The sequence below is a fragment of the Girardinichthys multiradiatus genome, chromosome 6 (assembly GCF_021462225.1).
Source record: "Girardinichthys multiradiatus isolate DD_20200921_A chromosome 6, DD_fGirMul_XY1, whole genome shotgun sequence".
NCBI lineage: Eukaryota > Metazoa > Chordata > Actinopteri > Cyprinodontiformes > Goodeidae > Girardinichthys > Girardinichthys multiradiatus.
Window position 1 is genome coordinate 17894368 of NC_061799.1, and position 27606 is coordinate 17921973.

Here is a 27606-nt window from a genome sequence, read left to right on the forward strand (position 1 = left end):
TTACAATTAATGTGCTACTTTAAGTTTGTGTATCACATAAAATCCCCCCAAAATAAATAAAATAGATTGAAGATGACAAGCAATAACAAAAAGTTAAAAAGTTAAGGGGATATAAATACAGGTCCTTCTCAAAATATTAGCATATTGTGATAAAGTTCATTATTTCCCATAATGTCATGATGAAAATTTAACATTCATATATTTTAGATTCATTGCACACTAACTGAAATATTTCAGGTCTTTTATTGTCTTAATACGGATGATTTTGGCATACAGCTCATGAAAACCCAAAATTCCTATCTCACAAAATTAGCATATTTTATCCGACCAATAAAAGAAAAGTGTTTTTTATACAAAAAACATCAACCTTCAAATAATAATGTACAGTTATGCACTCAATACTTGGTCGGGAATCCTTTGCAGAAATGACTGCTTCAATGCGGCGTGGCATGGAGGCAATCAGCCTGTGGCACTGCTGAGGTCTTATGGAGGCCCAGGATGCTTCGATAGCGGCCTTTAGCTCATCCAGAGTGTTGGGTCATGAGTCTCTCAACGTTCTCTTCACAATATCCCACAGATTCTCTATGGGGTTCAGGTCAGGAGAGTTGGCAGGCCAATTGAGCACAGTGATACCATGGTCAGTAAACCATTTACCAGTGGTTTTGGCACTGTGAACAGGTGCCAGGTCGTGCTGAAAAATGAAATCTTCATCTCCATAAAGCTTTTCAGCAGATGGAAGCATGAAGTGCTCCAAAATCTCCTGATAGCTAGCTGCATTGACCCTGCCCTTGATAAAACACAGTGGACCAACACCAGCAGCTGACACGGCACCCCAGACCATCACTGACTGTGGGTACTTGACACTGGACTTCTGGCATTTCCTTCTCCCCAGTCTTCCTCCAGACTCTGGCACCTTGATTTCCGAATGACATGCAGAATTTGCTTTCATCTGAAAAAAGTACTTTGGACCACTGAGCAACAGTCCAGTGCTGCTTCTCTGTAGCCCAGGTCAGGCGCTTCTGCCGCTGTTTCTGGTTCAAAAGTGGCTTGACCTGGGGAATGCGGCACCTGTAGCCCATTTCCTGCACACGCCTGTGCACGGTGGCTCTGGATGTTTCTACTCCAGACTCAGTCCACTGCTTCCACAGGTCCCCCAAGGTCTGGAATCGGCCCTTCTCCACAATCTTCCTCAGGGTCCGGTCACCTCTTCTCGTTGTGCAGCGTTTTCTGCCACACTTTTTCCTTCCCACAGACTTCCCACTGAGGTGCCTTGATACAGCACTCTGGGAACAGCCTATTTGTTCAGAAATTTATTTCTGTGTCTTACCCTCTTGCTTGAGAGTGTCAATAGTGGCCTTCTGGACAACAGTCAGGTCGGCAGTCTTACCCATGATTGGGGTTTTGAGTGATGAACCAGGCTGGGAGTTTTAAAGGCCTCAGGAATCTTTTGCAGGTGTTTAGAGTTAACTCGTTGATTCAGATGATTAGGTTCATAGCTCGTTTAGAGACCCTTTTAATGATATGCTAATTTTGTGAGATAGGAATTTTGGGTTTTCATGAGCTGTATGCCAAAATCATCCGTATTAAGACAATAAAAGACCTGAAATATTTCAGTTAGTGTGCAATGAATCTAAAATATATGAATGTTAAATTTTCATCATGACATTATGGAAAATAATGAACTTTATCACAATATGCTAATATTTTGAGAAGGACCTGTACTTTGTTAAGGTCCGTATGAGTTTTCCACACTGGACATTTGAACCTTTTAATTCCACCAGCAGAGGGCGGTAATTCTCTCCTGGTGTCTTGCGTCCAACCGTTAAAGACGAAGATCGACGCAGCCTCTTCCAGCATCATCGTCTCCACCCTCCATCATCTTTTATTGGGAATAAGCGTCCACAAAACTGGAGTCTCTCTGTACTTCCGCAGTTAAATCTAACTTCTGACATCAGGTATTGAATTACTTCCTCATGACTGTGTGATTTTATCCCGTTCGTCTGAGGACAGAAAATAGTAAAGCTGTCCCGTCGCTTTGTTGCCTTTGTGGCCATATTATTGTGACAGTAGGCCCGCAGCCGGGGCTGCCATGGAGATTAGCATGTTAGCACGGCTAGCTGTCCGGTTTGGAGGTGTAGCCGCTAGTTAGATTATAAACATGCTAGTCCAGCAACACAAGGACGCTTAAGATAAAACGTCATCCAAGTCATCGAGTTTTTACAAAGAGATAGAATAAAAATGTTCTCAGCTGCTAGTTTTATGAATGTCTGCAGTTATTTTTGGCAATGGGTGGAGTGAGTTTAGGATCTCTATTTATTACACACTAATGCCAGCAGCGTTGGACTTCGACGACATCACAAATAATGGTTATTTGTTAATATCATAATAATATTTAAAATGCTCCGGTTTTTAAATTTTTTTTTTATTATGGCTGACTGTACTGGCTGCATTGAGTTGATAAAATAATGCAACACTTGGTTAGCCTGGGTTCTGTCTTGTTAATGTGGAAAAAGAAGATAAAGAAAACACTGTTTCCAACAGTAGGCATCTTTTTCACATGTTACCAGTGTGACAGGCCCAGGGCTACGGCACACATACCCGGCAAAACTGGAAAAAGAAACGAGTATACCCAAAAATAGGACAATAATGAAAATTATAGTGTTAATAGTAACACCATTTCAATAAACGTTTTGAACTGCTGGCATGAGGATAACTGTGCAGGAACATCAAACGGCCAGACCACCAGACTGATACACAGCCTTATGACTCAAACTCATTATGTATTACAATACTGCACTTTCTATTTAATGTTTTTCTTCACTAATATGGGATAGATCCATGAGAAACACAGTTTACAAAGAAACGATAATGAACTGATCTGAATCACCTATGAGTGTCTTCAGATTAACTTGGTCTACATGCACTCTCAAGGATATTTTTATTTAATTATCCTAAACATTTCGAAACTATTTGAAGGGTACTTTAAACTGACAGAACGTAAGTGTAAGTCATATTATGTGACAATAGAAATCTGGCTGGACGTTTCACAAATAGTGAATAGTCGTGGATTGTTATAAGATGCTCATGCTATGATTACCCTGGCTATAAATACCACAGTTTCACAATATTTACACAAACGTGTACCATAAAAAAGAATAAAATTGTCTTATTGCTTTTATTTAACCCTGAAAGCAACAATTATTTGTTTTGCAGCAAAAAAAAAATCATCATCAATTTTATTCATAAAGCACTTTTACACCAGCCACGGCTGAAACAAAGTGCTGAACATCAAAAGCAATTAAATAACAATAATGGATAAAATAGGAAAACTAAGCACATAATAATAAATTAAGAAACTTGTTACAAAACACAATAAAACAATGCAAAAACAGATAAAAACAATACCAGTGCAAAATTAAGTAAAATCAAATCAGAGTTGGGTTGAAGGCCAGTGAGCAAAAGTAAATGTTCAAACGAGTTTTAAAAAAGGGTCGGGAAGGGGCCTGTCGAATGTGCAAGGGTAGAGCGTTTCATAACTTCAGGGCCCCTATAGAGAAGGCCCTGTCTCCTCTAAGCTTCCGCTTTGAGCTGGGAACCACCTGGAGCAACTGGACCTAAGAGACCGATTGGGGGTGTAACGGTGGAGAAGCTCTACCAAGTAGGGCGAAACCAAGTTATTTAAGACCTTAAAAACTAACAGAATGATTTTAAAACGAACTGGGAGCCAATAAAGAGAAGCCAGGACCGGAGTAATATGCTCCCTTTTAAGTGTTCCTGTTAAAAGACGTGCTGCAGCATTTTGCACCAGCTGCAGACGAGCAAGTGAGGACCAGCTGACTCCAAGACAAAGTGAATTACAGTAATCCAATCAAGATGAAATGAAAATGTGGATAACTGTTTCCAACAGTTATCCTGAAAGAATAGCTTTTATTTTTGCTATTTTTCTCAAATGATCAAAGCTTGACTTTAATGTGGCCCTTATTTGACTGTCAAGTTTAAAATCATTGTCTGTTATACATATAACATGAATAACACAATTAATACATTTTGAAACTGTTATGAAAGACCTTAAGATAAACCAATCAGTTCTTTGAGGTCTGATGGCAGGTCAGATTATGATTTTGGTAATATAGATATTCTGTCTATGGACCATCAAACATACAAACTCATTTGTGTGAACCTTGGTTTAATACTAAATATTACATTTGAAATGTTTAAATACTGACTGTAAAGGAAGAGAGTTGTTGCAGGTTCCTTGATAAAGGATGTAGTTTTGCACCCAATAAAAAAATGAGGCAATTACAAGATTGTCCCTATTTAACATATTACCCCAGCCTGCATGTTTTTTATCAGCCCCGGCATTAACATGTTGCTTGTTGATGCTCACAGACTGCAATAGTGGTAATGCCCAATTTGTATGCATTAAAGATAAATACAAATCTGATTTTTGTATTTGACATACCAATCACTGGTCAGAGCCAATCAAGGGGAAATTGTCCTCTTTTGATCTATGGCCAGTTTATCGGTAACAAAATGTCTTATTTGTTTTCGGTTCAGGTAATGTTACTTTAGTGATGGCTTTTTTTCCTGTTCACAGCATGTCTGACAAGAGTGAGCTGAAGGCTGAGCTGGAGAGGAAGAAGCAACGGATTGCCCAGATCCGGGAGGAAAAGAAGAGAAAGGAAGAAGAGAAAAAGAAGAAGGATGTGAGCCACACTATTGTCAGGCTCCTCATGGGTTTGTGTCTCCACCGTGAAACGTTGTCATGCTGACAGTAAGCCTGTTTGTTTGCTAAGCAGGGAGAATCCAAACGTGGAGCTGAGGGAGGGCCAGTTGGCAGCGAAGACTCGGATCTGGAGAGGAAGAGGAGAGAAGCTGAGGCTCTGCTTCAGAGCGTGGGCATCACCCCTGATGTCCCCCATGGTAAATGTACAGTGTTGTAACGCTTTTCTAAACTTTCATTTAACAGCCCATCATGTTCTGGTCACTTGCTTGATGACTTTTGTGTTGTTTACAAAACGTGTGTCTTAACTCTTTTGGCCCTATCTTCGTATCACTCTCATTGCTCCCCACAACACACACACAAATATCTGCACATGTTACATGTTCTGTGCATGACACCTTAAACCTGCCTGCCATTTATTTTCATTCTCTCTTCTCTCCCCTCTGTCTGTCCTCTTCTGTTTTGTCCTCCTTGCTGCATGAAAACTCATCCACTCACCCCTCCACACACATCCTCCGTCCCTCCCTCAAACAATCACCGTGTCACTCGCTGTGCTCCCTCACTCACCCATCCATCGGTCACGTACTGCGAAACTCACACGTGTTCACAGCTCAGCCCCTGAGGGTAGTAACAGAAGATACGTGTCTGTTTCACTACCTAGTCCCCGCCCCCATGTCTCCCTCCAACAAATCAGTGGGCAGCGATGCTGGAAGCCAAGATTCCGGGGACGGAAACGCAGGACCAAGGTCTGTGGGTTTGAAAAAATAGATATTAAAATTGGTTACATCTTTATTGTTTTTACAAGAACTTGCATGTAATCTGTGTGTTTGTGTTAATTTGGTAATTATACATTAATAAAGTTTGACCTTTCTCTATGTCTTTTCACCACCATACTAATGTTTAATGCCATTTCATTTTGGTTTCTGGGTCTTTCTTGCTTCGTTCTTCCTGCCTTTTTCGTCTTTAACATCTTATCTGTGGCTCATGTTTTGGCCCTTCATCTTTGTTTGCATTTTTCTTGTTTACTCTGTCCTGCATTTCTCTCTACTAACACCGTCTGGTGATTTGGCTGTATAAGGACTTTGCATTGGGATCCTGACCCCTCTACTCTGCAACTCCACTCCGACTCTGAGCTGATGGGGTACTGCTCCTCCTCTTTCCTTTAGCTTGTCTTCCAACTATTTGTGCTTTCATCTTAGATTTGTCCAAATATTTGAGCTTTTTCACATCAAATTTGTCTGTACACCATTATTTATGTCCATTCAAGAAACGATGTAAAATGGAATATTAAAATTATTTTTACTTTTAGACTAATAATCAGATTTTTTTTTTGTCCCAATTGTGTAGACGTGGAACGGTAAGACTTGCGATGTCCAAACTGATCCAGGTGGATATTGTCCCAAAGGAAATGGTGTCCTACTCCAAGGAAACGCAGACACCCACAGAGGCATTGGCTCACATGGATCAAAAAGCAGGTAAAACATCACTGATGGTTTTTTTTTTGGTTTTTTTTGCAGCTTTATCTTAGAAGATTCATAGCGATCTGCTACTGTATTTAGATGAAGAAGAGGATGAAGAGATAAGTGCACCCCCGTTGACAGAGGATACCCAGGATGAAAAAAATGAGCAGAGTGAACAGCAGGAGGAAGGTGAGAACAGATGGTTTTCTGTAAAGAGAATTATGTATTGACTGGAACTGGAAAGTTTTCTGCTTGATCGACGCCGATAACCAACTGGTCAATACTCAGTAATCCAATCTTTTTACAATCAGAGAATGCACCATAATGGAGGGTTTCTGCAAGGGACTTAAAACGTCATAAAATGTCTTCAATTTCAATTTTATGTCCTAATTAAGTCAAGATTTTCCATAATAGGTCTTAAATTACAGCTCATAAAGTCTTGTTATTATACCTGAATTAATTCATCACTCCTTTTTTAAAATGGCTTTTATTGTCTTAAGAAATCCACTGGAAGCATTTATTCGTTACAGTTTTGTAGTTCTGGCTGAGGAATTCAGGTGTTACTTTGCATGACAAAGGTTCGCCCCTCCGTGGAAACCTGGCTCCAGAAATGGGCGTTCTGTTTATTAAATTACAATCAAAACATTCGTGTTCCTTGTTAGTTATTAATGATTAACAGGCAATAATTTTGCCATTCCCGTAGCTTCTAAATTTAAATCATGAGGGTCTTAAAAAGGTCTCAGAAAGTCTCAAATTTACCTCACTATAATTCGCTGTAGTAATGCTACCGGATCACTTTAAAAGCAACACTCTTCATTGTGAAGGCCGTTACTAAGTGAAGAAGACGCAGCTATTTTTAGTATCAGTGAGGTGTTTAAAAATACACTCACAGAAAGTGCAGAGACATCAGAAGCTATTTGAAAGGAAGCTATTTTTTACAACATGCTGAGACATGTCCACTCTTCAGTCAGGCTGCTAGAAAGTAAGGGAGAGCGAGACGTCAGCAGATAACAGGAAGCCTGAACGGAGTACAGAAAATGGCTTTTTTTAAAAATCTTTCTGCCTGTGTCTTAACTCTCTAAATTATGCCATCTTATCCCATAGATTCTGGCCGATTAAAATCAGTCAGAATCTGCATTGACAGGTCGGAAATCTCCCGCAAAATTCTGATCTTTACATTTGTAATTTGAACTTTCTGTGTGTTTAAGTTGTATGTTAATAGTAATTGCTACATGTTTGAACCTTTTACTTCTCTTGCTGTATGTACCAGTCTATACTAATTCATAACAACACAGTTTGTTGCCAGTAAGAAAGAGATCTTCCTGTGTTTTCCTTCCTGTAATATTTAATTATCCCTGTGTAGACACTCCCAAGGAGCTGACAGAAGAGGAGAAGCTGCAGGTCCTTCACTCCGACGAGTTCCTGTCGTTTTTCGAGCACGGCAGCAGAATTGTGGAGCGAGCTCTGGCTGAGCAGGTGGACGTCTGTTTCGACTACAGTGGGAGAGATCTGGAGGATAAGGAGGGGTGAGGCTAGGGACAAAAAACTACAGATATCAAAGAAGGCATTTTCTTGAATTGTGAAATAAATAACATTTGTTTCTGTCTTTCTCAGTGACTTGCAAGCAGGGGCAAAACTGGTTTTGAATAGACAGTTTGCAGATGAGCGCTGGACCAAAAACCGTGTGGTCACTTGCCTCGACTGGTCTCCTCAGGTGGGATAAATTCAAACAAATCATAAACAGTTTGATAATGAAGGATTCAGTTTTTATTTGAAGAAAGAATCTGCTGATTCTACTTTTTGTGTATCTGGGATGGTGACATTAGCAGAGGCACAGGAATGGAAAGAGGAAAGAAACAAGACAAAATCATAAAAGATCAGGTTCCTGAAGACTTCTGTGATGTATCCCTGGATACCAGAAGCATGTGCGAATGATAGTTAGTTTTCGGGAGGGTAGATTTTATCCCAGTCAAGCCCTGACTGGGATACTGTCATACATGACAGCTCTTGAAGGTTGCTTGTTTCAGGCTTCCTTTAACGACTCCTGCTTTGATTGTCTCAGTACCCAGAGTTGCTGGTGGCCTCGTATAACAACAACGAGGACGCTCCACATGAGCCTGATGGTGTGGCACTAGTCTGGAATATGAAGTACAAGAAGGCCACTCCTGAGTACATCTTCCACTGCCAGGTAACCACCAAAATGTTTCATGTCCACATGCCCTCCACAGGGTTCCCACACAGTCTAAAAAAGCCTACAAAAGGATGGAATATGATTCAAGTATTTTGCAGGCTAAATATGGGGAAAGAAATCAGTGTATGTAAAAACAATTTAATTCCAGACTTTTTTGCCTGTTTTATTGACTAAATATTGTGTCCATCCATTTATCCAACCATCTAAAAATCATCTATCCATCTGTTTGACAACCCATCCATCCATCCATCCATCCATCCATCCATCCATCCAAAGAAATATCTGCAATAAATGTGTGGCAACCTTTATTTTTGTTCTGGAAAGGAGCGAATTAAAATGATGTGCAGGAACCCTGAAAACGTTGTGTGGGGCAGAATACATTTAGGGTTTGTTGTCGCTGTCTTTCTTACAGTCAGAGGTGATGTCGGCTGGCTTTGCGAAGTTTCACCCTAACCTGGTGGTGGGTGGGACTTATTCCGGGCAGATAGTCCTCTGGGACAACAGGAGCAACAAGCGCACTCCTGTTCAGAGAACTCCCCTGTCTGCATCTGCACACACAGTAAAGCACTGGAGCACACTTCTCTCTGCCTCTTTAAATCTGACTCGCTCTTATTTTAATGTTGTTGATCGCACTATGTCCTGTTGTGTTCAGCACCCAGTCTACTGTGTGAACATCGTCGGAACCCAGAACGCTCACAACCTGATCAGCATTTCCACCGATGGGAAGATGTGCTCCTGGAGCCTTGACATGCTCTCCCAGCCGCAGGTATCGTGCACTTGTATTCATGACTGCAGACATGTTGGATAAATGAGACGTTTTGTCTGAGGGGTTTAAACCTCCCTGTGTCTTGCGTGCAGGACAGTCTGGAGCTGGTGTTCAAGCAGAGCAAGGCTGTGGCTGTAACATCCATGGCATTCCCTGTAGGGGATGTAAATAACTTTGTGGTAGGAAGCGAGGACGGCTCAGTGTACACGGCCTGTCGCCATGGCAGGTGAGATCTTCTGAAAATTGTCTCTGTATGAGCCACAACTGTTTTAGTAAGGCCTGATTTTATAGATTGGTAGAATCAAAGGGTCTGACTTACCTATTAAGAGCTGTTGTAGAGCTGTATGCCTTGCTATATCCGTTTCTTTTCTGTGTGTGTTGCAGTAAGGCGGGCATCACAGAGGTGTTTGAAGGCCATCATGGTCCTGTGACTGGACTGAGCTGTCACAGTGCTGCAGGACCTGTTGATTTCTCTCACCTCTTCATCTCCTCCTCTTTTGACTGGACTGTCAAACTGTGGAGCACAAAGGTGAGACGTCCACCGGGACAGACACAGCAGCACATAAGTGTTTCACCACATTCCCTTGCTAAAGTTCTCGTGGCTTTTCTGTTGCAGAGCACCCGTCCTTTGTACTCATTCGAGGACAGTTCTGACTATGTTTATGACTCAATGTGGTCTCCAGCACATCCTGCTCTGTTTGCTTGTGTGGACCTATCTGGAAGGCTGGACCTGTGGAACCTCAACAATGACACTGAAGTATGCACACATAGGCACTCCTCCATTTGTTGTTGTGAGAGTAATTGTTGGGACATGGCTAATTTGCCTTTGAAACCCATTGGATTTATGACAGACACTCATGCTTGTAATAAAGTGGAATCCCTGTGCAGCTATGTTCCTGCTTCTTAATGAGTTATTGTGTGTATTCTAGGTTCCAACTGCTAGTGTGTGTGTGGAAGGATCTCCAGCCCTGAACCGTGTGAGATGGTCTCATTCTGGAAAAGAGATTGCCACTGGAGACTCAGATGGACAGGTGCTGGTGTACGACGTAGGGGAGGTGAGTTTTCAGCCCCTCTTGTAGTAAAGTGACTTTTATTAGGGACTTTTAAACTTTTTATATCATCTATTATCTTCTCCAACCAATCAGATTGGAGTAGATTCATTATGTAGCCCTAAGAAATGTATCAGAAATGGTAGAGCTCTTTTTAATTGGTTGGTTTCCTGGCTCAGACCCATCTTTTAAGCATAGTCCATATATTTTCTGAGTTTTGCGTCAATCCCGCCTACTATCTATTCCAAAACTATTTTTGATGTGTGTTCGGGAACATTGTCCTGTTAGAAAACCCAGCTTTTGTTCCAACCACTGAGCTGTTGAGTTAACGTGAAGTTGAACAATCCGGCTCTGGGGTTTAAGGATTTCTTTTAGTAAGTATGCTTGACCATTGGTGGTTTATGGGTTGTTCTAGAACATCCTCATCAATTCGCTTTCATCCAAGCTGATCACATGTCAGAAAGCCAACCAATTGAAAGGTACTCCGCCATTTATATAAAAAAAAGAGTGGTTATATCCAGCCAGAATTGTGCCAGGACCTTTTTAAAGGATACAAAGAGGACGTGGTTTCTTTAAAACTTACTAAGCGACGTTAAAAATATAAAAAAAATAATAGTGGGGCTGCATGTATATATTTGAGCTTCTATGTATAATTTTGAACCTGTGTGGATCAGAGAAAATTGTCACCACTCTCAAACTTGTGGACCTTTTAAAATTCATTAAAGTTGTTTTTTTTTTACCCAGGAAAACGAAATATAACTAAAAACCCTAGATTAATATGAAAAGAAACTTTTAACCAGTACTATAATTCATGTACTTTGAGTTTCTCTCCTGAAAGGAGCTTTTATTGCAGAACTTTGCTTGACATTATGTTTTGATATGTTCCTTCATTTCTTCCAACAGCAAATCTGCGTACCCAAAGCAGACGAGTGGACGCGTTTTGTCAGGACGCTGGCTGAAATCAATGAGAACAGAGACGAAGCTGAAGAACTGGCGAACGTCTGATCCTTTAACACCCCCCTCCTAACCTTTAGTAAAATTCCTCTCCAGTACACTACACATCTATAGCACATTATATGACACGGCCAGAAGAGTCGCGCTCTCTTCTCTGATTCCCAGCATTTTCTTCCACCAGACCGTGGGCCGAGGAGATGTGCAGAGCTAGAATGAACAGTTTTAGATACGTTTTAGAGGAAAGAGAGTTCATGTAAAGCGGCTGCAGTTAAAAGTTGGATTTAGAGGGCTACATGAAGGTGATTTTCAGCCTAATCTGAACTTCTAGCTGTGATTACATCCTCAGGGCTTCAGGAACTGCTTCTCTCCTTAGGCCTCGACCAATATTTTTTTACATATGCAAACCTTTGTACTTGCACCTTTTTATTACCATTTGGGTGTTTTACATAATATTTTAAAGCCACACTTATGCTTTTGCTGAAGCTGGCACAGTCTTGCTACAGAAATGGAATTAGGAGAAGCTGCGTTGTAGATCTTCGGCAGGACAGGACCAACATAATGAATGTGCTCACGACCGAGTCATGCTTACATTCTAATCGCTACTATATTTAATATTTATTACTGTGGCTGCACTTGTTTTTTTTTATTATTCTGTATATGTTTCTTTGTATCAAGTACTTCAAGAGTACAATCTTGAATTGGGCACTAGAAGCTATTAATATGTTCCTAGCTTGGATTTAATGATACTGCAATTATTTTTTTCCTGTAACCATGATTAATGACTTTGTGCCCATGTACTAAAAGCAGGACTTATTCTCTTGAAGAGAAATGTAAAATATGTTGTTTTAAATGAAGGTGAACCACTGAGGTGGAAAACTTTTTTTCTAGAGATGCACAGAAAAATTTATGTCTGATTTCCAATTTTCAAAGCCGGTTGGAAAGCCAATAATATAGGCTGGTTCTGATCGCTTAACACTTAAGAGTTGGGTTCAGAATAATAGCAGTGTTTGAGTAAAGCTCAAAATCCTTAGAATAATTTTTATTTCAATGTATTGGGGATGCTGCACATTATATTCTAAATCGATCCATGAAGAAAAATGTGTCAATTTTTTATTCACTTACAGAAAATAAGGAAGAATCAACATTGGGCTGTTAAAATAGCAGTACTGCAAACTCATCTATTTACTGTATAAACTGAAAAATCTTTTGGATTTATCATTCCTGTGAATCACTAAATTAATATTTAGTTGTATAACCACTGTCTTTGTGATGGTTTTGCCTCAGAAACAGCCATTTTGAGGTCATCCGACAGGTTTTCAATCAGATTAAGGTTAGGCTGATTGGGCTGGCTGGAACCAAGATGCTCTTCACTTGCTGGTACATTTTGGGTTCTTGTTGAAACATCAATTTCAAGGTGTATTTTCTCTTTGGCATAAGGCAACATGACCTCTGCAAGTATTTTGATGTGCAAACTGATCCATGATCTCTTGTATGCTATAAATAGGTTATGACACCACAGTAAGAGAAAGATCCCCATACTATGATGCTTGAACCACCATGCTTCACTGTCCTCAGTGTATTGTGGCTACAGTTCAGTGTTTGCGGGTCGTCTGAGAAACTCTTTGTGGTGCGTGGACCCAAACAGAACAACCTTACTTTCATCATTACACGAAATGTTTTTCTTTTTCTCTTCAGGCCAGTTTATGTGTTCTTTGGCAAATTGTATCCCGCTTCAGCACATCTTTTTTTTTTTAACAGTGGGATGTTGTGGGGGCTTTAAGCCTATCATTTTCTGCACATCTTTATACGTTTTCTCCTATTCAGTTAACCTCTTAATCATCAAAAGCGTTGTTTATCTCAACAATGCCTGGAACAACCCATTTTTTGTCAGGTTTTCAGAGAGAAATGCATGTACATGTGCTGGCGTCATCCTTAAATAATCGCCACCTGACTGAATGAGTGACCTCAATAACTAAACTCCACACTGCTATTATTTTGAACACTTCACTTTCAATCACAATAACAGTCTCAGGAGCAATCATGTAATAAATGTTGGTTCTGTTGGTTTTCTATGACTCTACTACACCTACTAGTCAATTATTTGCCATGTGGTGATATAATTTCTACCAAAAACAGTGATTGGTCTGATTAGTCTAGCTGGACTGCTGTTATTTTGAACCCAACTATATGTAAGTGCTTCCATGCTTTCATGTTTACAACAACAGTCTTTGGTGTGGATGCTGTTGCTGAGCAGAGACTTAAAGTTAGCAATTGGATCAGTGAGGTATTTAAAAATGAAGTCAGAAGGATCAGAGATGTAAAAAGCTATTTAAATAGGAAACTACTTTCTGCAACATGCAGTTATGGCTGTGAAGGAATGAGAGAGCACAACACTTTTAGAAGGTAACATGAAGGCGGTATTACAGACAAGTTACTCTCTTTTAGGAAACCTGCTGAATTTGGAAATGTTGGCAGTCTTCTGGAAATCTGTTAAACAGCCTGTATTTTCTGAAGGTTACACACAGGCTGCCACCAACACAATATGCTAAAGATAGTTTAAAACATCACCTTTATAACTTTGTCTTCATTTTAAAATGAGGAAAAAATGTCTTTACTGAGACTATTCTCTCACATTGTGTGACTTCGCCTCTGCTCCCAATACAATTTATTTTGTAAAGACAAATCAAAACTATCAACTGGGTCAAAGCTTTACAAAAAGCTGAGATTGGAAATCAGTCACAGAAATCTGATTGGTGCATCTTACTTTTCCACCCTGCAGAACCTAAAATTGACCTTCATTAATTCCATGATGTTACATCCAACCTTGAGCTAAAGCTAGCCGGAGTAGCCGCGTCTGATGTATGACAGGACAAGTTCTTTCCAAACATGGATTGTATTGTAATGATATTCCTGAAACAATAAATGCTCTCCCTTTTTAATGGAAATAAAAACAAACTCATAATACAGATAAAGATAAAACCATATGGATGATTTATTCATTTAAAATACAATGACTCAACTGAGATACATTTAATTTATTAATACCTAATTCTCTGCTAATGATTCTTGTTTCAACAAGAAAACAAAAATGAAAAGTTCTGTACATCAGTAAGAGTGATTCTCAGAGACCAGGACCAAAGGCCCCATGTTGCCATAAATTACAGCTATTGTGTAATGACACAGGCTGATCCTGTAACTTTTCCTCACTACAGTTATACAATATATACAGTATGTAGCCTCCTGTGTGAGGAGTTACTGTGAGTGCAGCCTCACACACTGCATATCAATAGGTTATATCCTATGCCCACTGCCCAAAAAGAGTCCTACTCATACTGAGTATCAGACAAAAACAGAATCAATCATCTACTCATGAGAGAAAGAGGAGTGCCCAAGTTTCAGTTTTACACAAATGTTTGAGAGAAGATCACAAAAAGATGGAGTTCCCAGGAGCACACAGCCACGGAAGATGCAACACAGTCAGCGCTCCTCTCCAGACGCTGTCTGACTGCTTGGTGGCCTGCAGCCTCAGCCCGTATCCACGCCTGCAGCCGGTTGGTGACTACTAGAGCACACCTTCACCCTGGACAGAGTAACAGGCTGGTGGTGTTCAGTCCTATGGTAATGGTCCCTAATGTGTGGAGTCATGTGTGCTTTGTTTGTGTTGATCTAAGTGTCTGGCTCCTGGTAGTGGAGAAGCGATGTGAAGTTGCTGACACTTATGGTGCCTTAACTGGACTGGACGCAGCTGCCTCTGAAAGATGAATGGAAGCAACACCAGAGGACTTGAACTTGGGGAGGTGGAGCCCAAATTTGTTCTCCACTCCGGCAAAAGTAGCTGCAGCCAGGCTGTAGCCTCCGACGTGCTCTGCATTGATGGGCGGAAGCTCTGAAATGCGAGACTTGGGTGTGGGTTCGGATCCTGCTGGGCGACTGCAGAAAACAGAGGAGATCAGTTGTCACTTGCTGCACAAAAATTGGTTTTTTATTCTATAAATGTACAATAAAGCTACATCTACAGTACTGTTTATAGACATTATAGATTTCAGAGCAGCTGTAGTTCAAATATGTATTTGGATACTTGCACAACCAGAGTATCACTTTTCAGTTTGTCAGCGGTCCTACACATTTTAGGTCCACAATTCAGTACTTGTCTACATTAGCTTTACAAGTTTTGAGTTCAAATAGGACTTCAAAGTTAATCACAGTAATCTGTGGGATTTATTGTGACAACGATACAAGTGATGATACAAAGTATTTAGAAAACCACTCTAGTTTTTTTTAAACACAAAACACAAAAACTGGTTGTAAAAAAAATAGCAAAAATAACAATCCTGACTATGCCTTCAGGTTTTGGCTTTATAAACATCATCAATATGCAGAACTTAACACGCTAAATGGGTAAAATAATAGTCCATCTCTAGTTCTAACTACAAAAGCAAAAGTTCACTATACATTTACTGTATTTGTACCGAAGTTCACTGGATGGAAAGTTCAGGTCTTCAGTATGTTCATGAAATTTCTGTCTAATCAGCTTTGCTTGTTCAGGAAAATCACACAGAAATGACCAGTTTTTCTACTTTCATTAAAGAAAACACTTACTGTCCACCAAAATCAATGTAGAACCACCGCTGCAACAGCTCGTAAGTCACCAGAGTCACACCAAACTGAGGGGAGGACCGACACATACGAGCTAGAGAGGGGGAAAAAAATGTATTGCATCTTAAATGGGAAAGAAAACAAAACTATTTGTTCAGGAGTACGGAGAGAAACAAACCTCCAGCTCCCTTCCACAAAGCGCTGAAACCTTCCTCCTTCAAAATCTTTCTGAAGCAATCAACAACTCCTGAGTAGGTGGTCTGTCCGGCTCGTGCCGCGACCTGCAGACGTGTCTTAATAACATCAGCAGGTGTAACAAGGGAGGCCGCTGGGATACCTGGGAAACAGTACATATGGTTTTTATTGGGCTTTTTAAAAATTTGGTATAAACAGAAAAAGATAACCTGGTTAACGGGGTTGAAGTGCTCCAGAATACCTGCAGTAAACAGCTATTAGCACCCCCAGATTTGTTGGAGGAGCAAGAAAGATTTCTGATAGAAGGTCCCAGCTAAACAGCGTTTTAAAGCCATCCTAAAAAAACCCTCTATTGTGTTTTTAGACATCAGTTTTGCAACACACAGCTATACAGACTGGGCTGTTCTGCTACACAATGCTGAAAGAATATAAAAGTTAGGTTGTACTGAACTGCAAAGATTTAGCTCCTTTCTGATCGGTACTTAAGTTGCCGTTTAAACATTTTTAGCAGCTTTTCTAAACAAAGTGGAATATATGCCAATTACTGCAGTTAATACACTTACAAGTACCTCACTGAACCCCACAGAAAAAGTATGTCATAATCTGCAGCCTTTGTTTCAATCTAATAAGACATTTCTCTCAAGTTAAATTTCCACGGCTCCAACGACTGAGTGGGATGTAATTTTATGTTACCTGCAATTGCTCCAGCAGTAAGAAGCTGCAGAGGTCCTAGTCTGCCTTGCTCGTCAGCTAGTTGAGTCTTAAGGTGAGCGTACGCAGGGAAGTAGATGGCTGAGAAGGGAATGTCCCTTAGGAAGCAAGCTTTAGCACCCTGTACAGACACATTCATATACAATGAATCTGACAGGAAACAGGTGAGGTGAAAGAACAGTAAGCATAAATGGCAGAGTGAGAGAATAGTAAAAGATCTCTCCTCTGAAATAGTGTGCAAATGTGCTTTGCACTTCAACAAACTGCTCAGGGAAGCATTTCAGACATTACCTTATACAGGCCGAAGAAACCAAGGTCCCGGACCACACTCAAAGCACTGACTCGAGGCCCAGTGGTGATCTCACCTGCGACCTGCAAGCGAATCTTCACAATCTCCAGAGGGTTGGTAAAGATTACCTGAGAGCCGCCAGCCTGAATCATCAGAAAGACCAGCAATTATTACCGCATTTCTTTTATTTAAAAGAAAATGGCGAGCTGGGAAGCACTTAATCATCAAGCCTGACCTCAGAGGTGAATATTAAATTTAGATCAGCATGTATGGCTGAACATTGCCGCAAAAAACTTTAATAAATGCGTATTCTGGACATTTATCATTACATCCGCTTATAATAACTTTTTTTGTTGAAGTGATCCATGCAAGTTAACAGAACGTATAATGAAACTGCAACTGTTTGTGAAAGTAGACACTACAGGACTACTGTGTGACTGAGTTTAAACTTGCTCATGTGTACTCTGATGCATTCACAGACAGGAAAAAAAACTCTTTAGGACCTGGTACTTACACAGCCACCAGCCAGGATCTCAGCAAGTAAAGGAATCGAGTCATCTTTTTCAGTGAATTTGTCTCTTACGAAGTCATTCACCTGTGAAAGAAAAATACAAACAGTCATAAGATTAAACGTTAACCCCTTTTTATTTCATATAAAAACACAAAGTAGCACATAACTGAAGCGGAAGGAAAAACAATTCATGGTTTTCTAAATCTCAAATGTGCTGTGCATTTCTATTCCATCCCACTTAATCTGATGCACCAAAAATAAAAAATAAATTCTGTGGAATCACCAAATAAAGGTCCACCTCTGGTCAGAGGAGACCAAGTGGGCTTTCAGTCCTACATAAAAAATGTTATGTTTGGAAGAAACTGCAAATAACCCTAGACAGGTGGTGGCAGCGTCATGCTGTGGGGATATTTTTAAAATCAGCAGAGCTTATAGGAAGACGGATGAGGCTAAACACTGAGCAATCCTGGAAGAAAACATGCATAATTTTCCTTTCACTATGTGTTGATCTGTCGATAAAATCCTTATAAAATACATTGACGTTTTTGGTTTTAATGTGACAAAATGTAAAAACGTTAAAGGGGTGTGAATTCTTTTGTAAGGCACTGTATGTTAGAAATACAATCACTTTTAAGTCTCACTTGTCTGCCATGTAGCATACCTCTTCCAACTTATGTTACGTAGAAGCATTAGTTGATCATGGTCTGAGGAATAGCCTATGTTTTTATAAGATACGTTATACAGGTTCCTGGTTGGAACAGGGTGGAGAAAATGCAACAGCAAATCTCAAAACTTGAGTAAAGGGTCTAAATCTGGAGTATTTTATTTTTAGAACAATTATTTTTAAATCTTGTTTAAATATACGTATGATATAGTAATTAAAAGGACACAGACAAAGGTTTTGGAGCTGTAATAAACAAATATTAGTCTGAATGCAAACTGAAGGACATAGTGCATAAGGAAAAGGAGAGGAGATACTCACAGTGAGTTTGATGGCCTTCTCAGGTGCCACACCAATGAGCTGAGGAACCAGACCTGTGTAGAATTGGAAGAAAAACTGAATGACAGATGATTATGCCACTAAAAAGAGAAAAATGTATGTTAAATTAAAAGGAAATAAAAATGATTGAGAAGATGAGGAGATTGAATGATGAGAACAAGAAGGTGTATGGTGCAGCCTCATAAAGGACAGAAATGTATAAATAATGAACTCTGACGTACTACTTTAATGATTCTGTCATAAAAACATGCATTTCACTTCATTTGAATGTCATACATAAAATAGGAATTGTAATATCAATAAGGACTTACAGGGGTTGGACAATGAAACTGAAACACCTGGTTTTAGACCACAATAATTTATTAGTATGGTGTACGGCCTCCTTTTGCGGCCAATACAGCGTCAATTCATCTTGGGAATGACATATACAAGTCCTGCACAGTGGTCAGAGGGATTTTAAGCCATTCTTCTTGCAGGATAGTGGCCAGGTCACTACGTGATACTGGTGGAGGAAAACGTTTCCTGACTTGCTCCTCCAAAACACTCCACTCAATAATATTTAGATCTGGTGACTGTGCAGGCCATGGGAGATGTTCAACTTCACTTTCATGTTCATCAAACCAATCTTTCACCAGTCTTGCTGTGTGTATTGGTGCATTGTCATCCTGATACACGGCACTGCCTTCAGGATACAATGTTTGAACCATTGGATGCACATGGTCCTCAAGAATGGTTCGGTAGTCCTTGGCAGTGACGCGCCCATCTAGCACAAGTATTGGGCCAAGGGAATGCCATGATATGGCAGCCCAAACCATCACTGATCCACCACCATGCTTCACTCTGGGCATGCAACAGTCTGGGTGGTACGCTTCTTTGGGGCTTCTCCACACCGTAACTCTCTTGGATGTGAGGAAAACAGTAAAGCCGTGGTTTTATGTTTTTTGGATACAATCCGGGTTAGCACCCGAACATCCCTTTCAGACAGCTTCCTCTTGCGTCCACAGTTAATCCTGTTGGATGTGGTTCGTCCTTCTTGGTGGTATGCTGACATTACCCTGGATACCGTGGCTCTTGATACATCACAAAGACTTGCTGTCTTGGTCACAGATGCGCCAGCAAGACGTGCACCAACAATTTGTCCTCTTTTGAACTCGTATGTCACCCATAATGTTGTGTGCATTTCAATATTTTGAGCAAAACTGTGCTCTTACCCTGCTAATTGAACCTTCACACTCTGCTCTTACTGGTGCAATGTGCCATCAATGAAGACTGGCTACCAGGCTGGTCCAATCTAGCCATGAAACCTCCCACACTAAAATGACAGGTGTTTCAGTTTCATTGTCCAACCCCTGTACATGGCAAGTATTGGGAGCTTTGGCTTCCTGACACTGCCTACCTCTGTAGAAGCCAGAGAAACCTTCGTAGCGAAGCACTTTCTTTGCACAGTCAAAGCTGTTCTTGTACATCAGCTCTCCAACAAATGATCCCGTGGATCTCTGGTTCTGCATTCGGGTCTTCACCAAGTCGATGGGATACACTGCTGTAGCTCCAGTGGCTATAGAAAGCACAGAAGAAGTTAGATTGGGCATAACCAAACCAAAGGAATACTAGACTCTGATGGAGCACAGGATAACTTACCTCCAGCAATGGAGCCCAGAGTGAACCTGTAGGCTGACTCTGCAACCTGGAGCCATACAGGCCTGGAGGTTTCCACATGGGACTGATGGAAGAACAACATAAATGTGACAACTGTGACTTTACAAATGTAGATAAATAATGACAACCACTAAAAACCCGAATTATAAAATAAAGAGTATGTTGTTATGATTACTGGATGTGTTCTACAGTGTAAAAAGCTTTGTTTCAACAAACTTAAATATAGACAACATCTAATTTTGAGCGTGATTCACTGTTTAACCTTTTCATGCATGTATTAGGCTGAAATCAAGTTTCAGATGGCATAAAAAGCCTGTCTTGAGTTAGCATCTTCAGTCTTCTGCCAAAAACAAAGGGGTTCTTGGTTCCAAGACTTAAACTCTTATTTATCAAAACAGTTTTTGTCATGTGTCATCCTGCATGAGCACAGGGGACCTAATTACGTGCATACAATATATACTTTTAGCAATAAATTGTATATCATTCAAAGGTTAATACAATCTTTGTTTATGGAAATCAAGTAACATTGGTGAATAAAGAAAACCTATTTATATTAATATATCAGTCAGAAGATGCTTAAACAGTTTGCTGAAAACATCCCACCTGTTTCTGGGTCTCAACTAGGTTATAGGGCAGACTTCCCTCCTCTAGTGGAGCTATCCTTTCAATGTCAGCAAGGTTCAGACGTCTGAAAAACATTGTGTGTTATTCATCTACATCGCAGTCATGCACAAAGATCAGAATATTTCCAGGCTGTTTTAATTACTCGTTAAAAATCTCCAGATGTAAACGTCTCTGATTAAGTGGCACACTTTAAAATAAGTAGAAGATAGACTCTTTACCCAGAAGGAGAGTGTAGGCCTGATAACTGGTACAAGATGTCAATTTCCATAGGAGTAATCTGACCAAACTTGTTGGCAGCGTGAACAAATTCCTCTGCAGAAACAGACAGAGATGAGAATGAATGACTGCAATTCAAGCTGACCTGTGACAATCGTAAAATGTCTCGTACCTTTAGTCACTTGAGTGTCCTTCCGTGTGCCGGCCAGTGTGCTGTAGATCTTACGGATCAACTCCATGTTGTTTAGGAGGGAGTTGAAGGCGTTGAAGTAGGAGAAGCTGACCATGTGAGCAGTGCTGCCCCCTGCTGCCTGAAAAAGGAAAAGTGCATTTAAATTGATCCATTGGAGAGAAGAGTGAAATCAATATATCGGACACATAATATCAGGTTCTTAATGTGAAACGAACACTACAGCTCCAGTTTGTCATAGGGACATTCATTTTAACTGACGGAGACAAAACATGGACACATGTTTAAATTATTTCTGACGAATACTTCAAGATCAGAGCAAAGATTGTCAAAACATGAATTTCTCAAGGTCCAAGCTGTAAAGAACTGGTATTGTCTGCAAAGGCTAATAACACAAATGGAGAAAAGAGGAGGATTTCCTGAGTATGGAGATTTATGGTACTGTGAGGGTTAGGGAAAATAACCTTATTTTTTTTACCATCAAAGCAAGGTTTCTGCTTGGTTCTGACTAACTTTATGTCTATCTTGTAGCCTTGGATTAACATATCAGTATGTGTAAAAACACTCACTGAGACGAGATTCTCCTCCACGAAGGGCGTGAGCATGTGGTGCCTGATTGTGGACATAATGTCACTGAAGTCCAGCGCGGAGATGGCACCATTCTTCCCCTTGTCCTTCTGGGCAAAAGCCTGGCGTGCGTGCTCCAACTGCAGTTCCTGAAAACCACGGCACAAGGTTGAGTGTAAAAATAGTCTAAATATGTCACACTGTATGACAGAGGCACAGACAAAAGGAACATGGACAGTGTGCATCCAGCGTACCTGCAGGAACTGGGTGAACTCCAAGTAGCTGAGTTGTTTCTGGCGATCGTTGCCAAAGTGGAGGCGAATGAATTCGCAGTCCCAGTTGAAGGGAATGTGGTGGTGCACTGTGGTCTGGCTAAAGATGTCTCGCGCATTCTCTGCAGCAAAAATATAAAACATCAATAAAATCCTGTACAGTGCCTTGTAGAATCACAGGACTTTTCCAGGTTACAGCTACAAACCTCACTGTATTGTTTGGTTTATGTTTCTAACAGTTTTGCAGATCTAAAGACCGGAAGTGTCGCTGCTGATTGCCCATTAATTAGCTAAATCCATTATCCAATAAACCATAACCAGCTTCCTTGCCCATGTTAAAAGCATACCGACAGCATGATGCTGCCACCACCTTGTTTCACTGTGAGGAAGGTGTGTTCAGGATGATGTGTTTTCTTCAAACCCTGCTTTTTGGTTTCATCTGACCAGAGCATCTTCTTTTATATGTCCTCTACATGGCTTGTGGAAACCTCATACACAACTTCCCATGGCTTTCTTCAACAATGGTTTTCTTCTTGCCACTATTCCCTAAGGCTCATGGCCCGTATTCACAAAGATTCTCAGAGTCCTCTCAAAGGGCTCCTATATTAGCCTAAAAGGTCCTGGCAAGGACTCCTAGCTTAAGAGTGATTCTGTTCGCTGCTGAGAGTCAGAAATACCTATCTTAGTGAGGAGGAGTGGTTGACCCCCTCGCTAGGTGTGACACTGTCTTCTAAGGGCTGTGATTGGCTGTTAAAGGCGTGCAAACACTTTTGGCAGGGCATCAAATTCAAAATTAAGTGTATAAATTAACTGACTAATCCCATCAATACCACAACAAAAACCCTGTGTGTTACGCAGGAAAGTAAACAGAGAAAGTAGGAAAGAAACAGGCCACGAGGGTGATTGCCAAAGTCCACCCATGTGCCCAGTGATTAATGATCTGGTTAACGATGCAATGCTGGATAATGATTTCCTCACAGTAGGGAAATATATTCAGGTGAAAGTATACCCTCTCTTTGTTATAAAGTTTAACAAAAAGTATAATTTCACCTAAAGACATATCTTTGACAGTAGACCTTAAAGAATCTGTCTTTTTATTAGACATGTATTTAGAAATGTGAGATAATTCGCCAAAAAAACAAACAATTTTTTAGCTAAAAGCATATATGTGAAAAACAAACTTAGGCATAAGTGCTTTCAGTATCACAGATAAGAGCCAAAAGAAAAAAATATCACATACCAAACGAGACGGTGCCAGTTCCAGTCTTATCAAACAGCTGAAAGGCGACTATAAAGAGGGCGTCGGGAGCACACAGGACCGATTCAAATGCAAGAAACTCCTGGAATGAGATCAGCCTACAATCGTGTGTAGGTTGAACAAAAGGAGCATTAAATCAATTATCACGTAATGAGGGGCAGAAAATACTAAAAGGGACTAAACAAAGCTGAGTCAACCAAACCTGTCAAAGAATTCTCCGTGTTCATGTGGATAAATTAGCAAAAGAACGAGTTAAACAACATGTTTCATCTGTTGTATGTTACTATATATGCACGACACAAGAGGTGCTACCGCTGACTCACAGTTTGTGTTATCTTATCTTTAGGCAAGTATAATGACGGCTACCGACGTGCAAATGCAATTGATTATTGGTGATAATCTAAGGGTTTGTGTGTCTGTGCACCGATTGCCTCAGCACCTACCCGTCCTTAGTGGTGTCAGCTACAGCAGCGATGAGCTGGACCGTTTTGGGGTTGTGGTGAATCTGTGTGTGCAGTCCCAGATAGTTCTGGAGAAAGTCTCCAGGGGTCATGAACCTCTCTCCATCCTTGTCCACTATGCTGGCATACTAACAAAAGGGAAAGAGCAAATAACCATTTTTAGTACTAATTTGGTCAATTGCAGCCGTTTTAAACTATGTTTAAACATTTACAGAAATTGCTAATTTTCTCAAACTTTTGTACAAAATTTCAATCAGGATGTTGCATCAACTCTACAAATCAAGCAATTGAAACCATTCCTCTAAGTTAGTTGCATGACTGGAAGAACCAGTATTAAAAGCAATCTTTAGAATTAGAAATCAGCCATGTTTCCTTTCGGAACAATAACTAATGACATGTGGCCATCGCTTTGCAGACTTTACTAAAGCATGGCATTATTACTCAGCTTGAAGCATAACCTTAGCTTCAAGGTGAATTCAGGCATTACGTTGTTCTTCACACACACGTATTAGTGCTCCATTAAAAAAAAAAAAAAAAAACCTGAAGTAACTGATGCAGCATTTGTGTGCGGATACCTTGGCACAAACAAACGTGTGCTGATGTTGTCGGCTCGAGCTCGTCGGTTATCTGACCCGTTAATCTCAGCATGCTAAAAACTGCTGACCCACTTCAAGATCACACACTGGGTCACACACTCATCATGCAGCAGAACAAGGTGTAGGTACACAAAGACTGCAGTGTCATGATTACACAGAGGGCAGTACAACTAGGCATGGGGTAGTATAGGATTCTCATGGTGTAATAACCCTGAACAATGTATTACCAATTAAAACCGAAACATATAAAAATGATCTAACGTTTTTTTTTTACTTCGAGCAGAAAATCAACAATTATTTATACTGGTGCTAGAATATTCTAGGAAGACTGTTTTTTTGAAATTATAACAAAGTTATGCACAACATTTGTTATTTTGAGTTTGAAACCAAAACTAAAGAAAAGAAAAAAACACAATAAAAATATGATAGATTTATGTATACATACATATTGTACAAAACAGTACTCTCCTTTTGCCGTTTTACTTTTTATAGAGTAACACAAAGATAAGTCAGTTTTAGCTGGTTAATTATTCGGGCTATCTGCTCAGAGAGAGCCTGCAAGCAGCTGCTCTTAGCTTATAAAGTGCAGTTTTAAAAAGGTGTGTGATGGATGGCGCTTTATAGCTTCTATGCCATGCCTTCAATAAAGCCAAGGTTTCATTTTCTGTAAGCAAGGAAAACATCTAGAAACCTACTTTCAGGAAGCTGACCGACGGTACACAGCAACAGGTGGGGAGGGGCAGTGCTCTGATGCTCTAAAGCTGTACAGCCAGAGAGAAAACTTTTGTAGAGCTAGGACTTTGTCTGGCATCATTTAAAGGACTTAAACCACAGGAACGGTATGGTGGAAAGTTTAAGTGGTTTTAAAACAATAAGATTTTTTTTTACCACTGCCTCACCAATGATTTGTCAGTAAAAGGCACTTTATAGGGTCAATTTCACATACAGTTATATAGAAACCAACTTAGTCTAATTAATGAATTTAAATGCAAAACCATACTGTCACATTCTGATCCGATTACCTTTAAAGCAATTCTTTTCTATTCATAACAGTTCAATCAAAGTCTGCTGATCATAAAAATCCAACTGGTAAAGGTTATCTGTTAAAAGGAGCCCGGTCATTGACTCCAAGGACAATCGGTGAAAACATTTACTCATTAGACAATACAGCTCTGAGAGGTTATCTTTTGTACACTGGTAATAGGTCCTTATGCAAAAGTGATGCTGATTTTGTAGGAATAAAACCCGTTGAAGCGTTACCTTCTGGAAAATTGCCTTCAGCTCAGTTGGATCCCCACGTTTGGTAGATTGAATCTACAAACAAACACACAGAATGAGTGGGCAATTTCACAGTGACTGTGTGGGCTGTCATGTTTCCAAACAAGCTGCTGATTCTGTCAGGTTTTACAAGGCGCTGCAATCGGGCACAATAGAAAGCAAAAAGTAACAGATTCCATGAATTAAAAGCAGGACGGAGGGAACTGTCAAAGGAATGTCAAAACTGAACAAGAACGTCTTGTCTCGAAGGCAATCTGGAGAAAATGTGCAGCTAAGTTTACCCTCAACTAGCAAAGACATACTGATGTTCAAACCGGGTAGCAAGCTAGCTTAAAAACACAAACCACTGCCTGACATGTTAACATTAACATCCACGAATGCGAGAACGAAGAACTCAAGTAAAACCCAGAAACAGTGTCATTTCCGCAGCTAGCCAGGCTCTCCTATTAGCAATCTCCTACGGTTTTAGCCTTTTCTGGATAATTCGAGGTTGTAGGTGTCTCATCAAGGCCAGCCGCCTGGACGGCAGCTAGCCCCAATGATGCTACGGGGTCGGAGCGCATCGCATCCGGGACACCCTCCCCTGGCAGGACCAGGCAGCCGAGCTTTAGTAACTCATACGCGGCAAAACGAGCAAAAAACACGCACGCTCGCGAAAGTAACGGTTGGAAAAAGGGTAAAAGAACGATCCACAAGTCACCTTGACCGCCATGCTGGTTTGACGTCACGCGCAGTGAGCGAGCGAACAGAGCGGACGCACCTCAGCCCAGGTCTGAGGAGGAAACTGAGGAGCGTCAGTTCAAAAAAATAAAACTACACCTAATTACCAAAAAACTAAACTAAACATAAAACCAAAAAAATCAGTTGCTGGTTAAATGTGACTTGGGAATCATATCTGGGAAACCTTGCTAGAATAACGCGATAACTCGAACACAGAGGAGTTTATGTGAGAATCCCTACATCAGTCTCGGCGTGTTTCAACAAGCTGCGGATTTGTGCCTAGTTTTTAATACCCCGCCATTGGTCCACTACAGCTACCTGTGTGTCACCAGTCCTCAACAATAAATCTGAAAATATACTATTACAAATACATTTGAGAAGAAGATTCGAGGTGGATGAAAAATGATTATTTAGATCAAAATTGGAAAAAAAAAAGCTCTAATACAGTAACATTTCTACATATGTTAGCTGGCTTCTAATTATATGGAAATCATATTACAATAATTTTGTTCACAATTATTAAACACGATTACTTATTCAGGCTGGAAACAATAAATTTAAAGAACAAAATCAAAATAAATAATTTTATGAATATTTTAGATTGCATCTGTGATTGAAACAGTATTGTTAGCACATTTTTCAGAGAAGGCTTTTAAAATTTTTATTCAGGCAGAACAGCTGCCAAAGGTTATCACTTATTAGTCACATAGGCTATTTTTATTCAGCTAACTGAATGTGATTTATCAATTCTTTATAAAATATATATCCTTTTTTAAATGTATCTTACTTTTTGGATTTGTTTTATCTTTTCAAACAGCTTCAACTGTTTATCTTTACTCACCATGGATGAGGGCTCATAAGAGATATCACTAATGCTTGTTTGCACTGATAAGACTATGGATCTACTGCTGTATTTTCACTGCATGGCTTCCCAAAGGTTGTGTTATGTAACTTTGTTTAAAACAGAGGCAATGTCATCTATTTTAAGGTCCTTATGGTATGGGTCAAGAAAAGCAGTAAAAGATAAGACTGTCCCCACAACCTGAAAAAAAAAAAGGCTTGGAATTTGGTATTACTGTAGATTATTATGCTTTAATGCCTGTTTTATTATTTAGATGATAAAACAAGTAAAATAAAAAAATATATACACTGCTGGTCAAAAGTATTAAAACAACTTTCTAATTTAATGGTTTACTTTATGTTTATGATTATTTACATTGTACGTAAAACTCTCACTGAAGGCATCAAAACAGTGAATGAACACATGGAATTATAAGCCTGTATGCTTGGGTTAACACATATGACACTTCCTCGGAATGTTCA

At 40.1% G+C, this 27606-nt stretch overlaps 2 protein-coding genes across 9 annotated transcripts; one reads left to right on the forward strand and one right to left on the reverse strand.

Annotated features, from left to right (window-relative positions):
* Positions 1-1807: 1807 nt before the first annotated feature.
* LOC124869752 (dynein, cytoplasmic 1, intermediate chain 2a-like) lies at positions 1808-14127 on the forward strand. 8 transcript variants are annotated; one of them, XM_047367835.1, is made up of 17 exons: positions 1808-1955; positions 4598-4706; positions 4797-4923; positions 5334-5469; positions 5802-5864; positions 6071-6198; positions 6283-6372; positions 7547-7709; positions 7798-7897; positions 8246-8371; positions 8787-8933; positions 9027-9140; positions 9233-9366; positions 9525-9669; positions 9757-9897; positions 10070-10195; positions 11093-14127. In XM_047367835.1, the coding sequence occupies exons 2-17, from the start codon at positions 4599-4601 to the stop codon at positions 11192-11194; spliced, it is 1950 nt and encodes a 649-aa protein (XP_047223791.1). In that variant the 5' UTR covers positions 1808-1955; position 4598; the 3' UTR covers positions 11195-14127. The 8 variants fall into 8 exon arrangements, with proteins under 8 accessions (XP_047223791.1, XP_047223793.1, XP_047223792.1 ...); XM_047367837.1 differs by having other exon boundaries at positions 5385-5469; XM_047367836.1 differs by having other exon boundaries at positions 4800-4923.
* On the reverse strand, positions 14112-26368 carry LOC124869751 (calcium-binding mitochondrial carrier protein Aralar1-like). The gene is made up of 18 exons (XM_047367834.1): positions 26264-26368; positions 25546-25599; positions 23672-23817; positions 23211-23326; positions 21953-22092; positions 21701-21847; positions 21114-21252; positions 20944-21037; positions 20705-20789; positions 20084-20165; positions 19842-20000; positions 18428-18480; positions 17449-17529; positions 16937-17077; positions 16628-16766; positions 15918-16076; positions 15743-15833; positions 14112-15073 (listed from the first exon to the last, which is right to left on the reverse strand). The coding sequence occupies exons 1-18, from the start codon at positions 26273-26275 to the stop codon at positions 14860-14862; spliced, it is 2052 nt and encodes a 683-aa protein (XP_047223790.1). The 5' UTR covers positions 26276-26368; the 3' UTR covers positions 14112-14859.
* Between the last annotated feature and the right edge of the window lie 1238 nt (positions 26369-27606).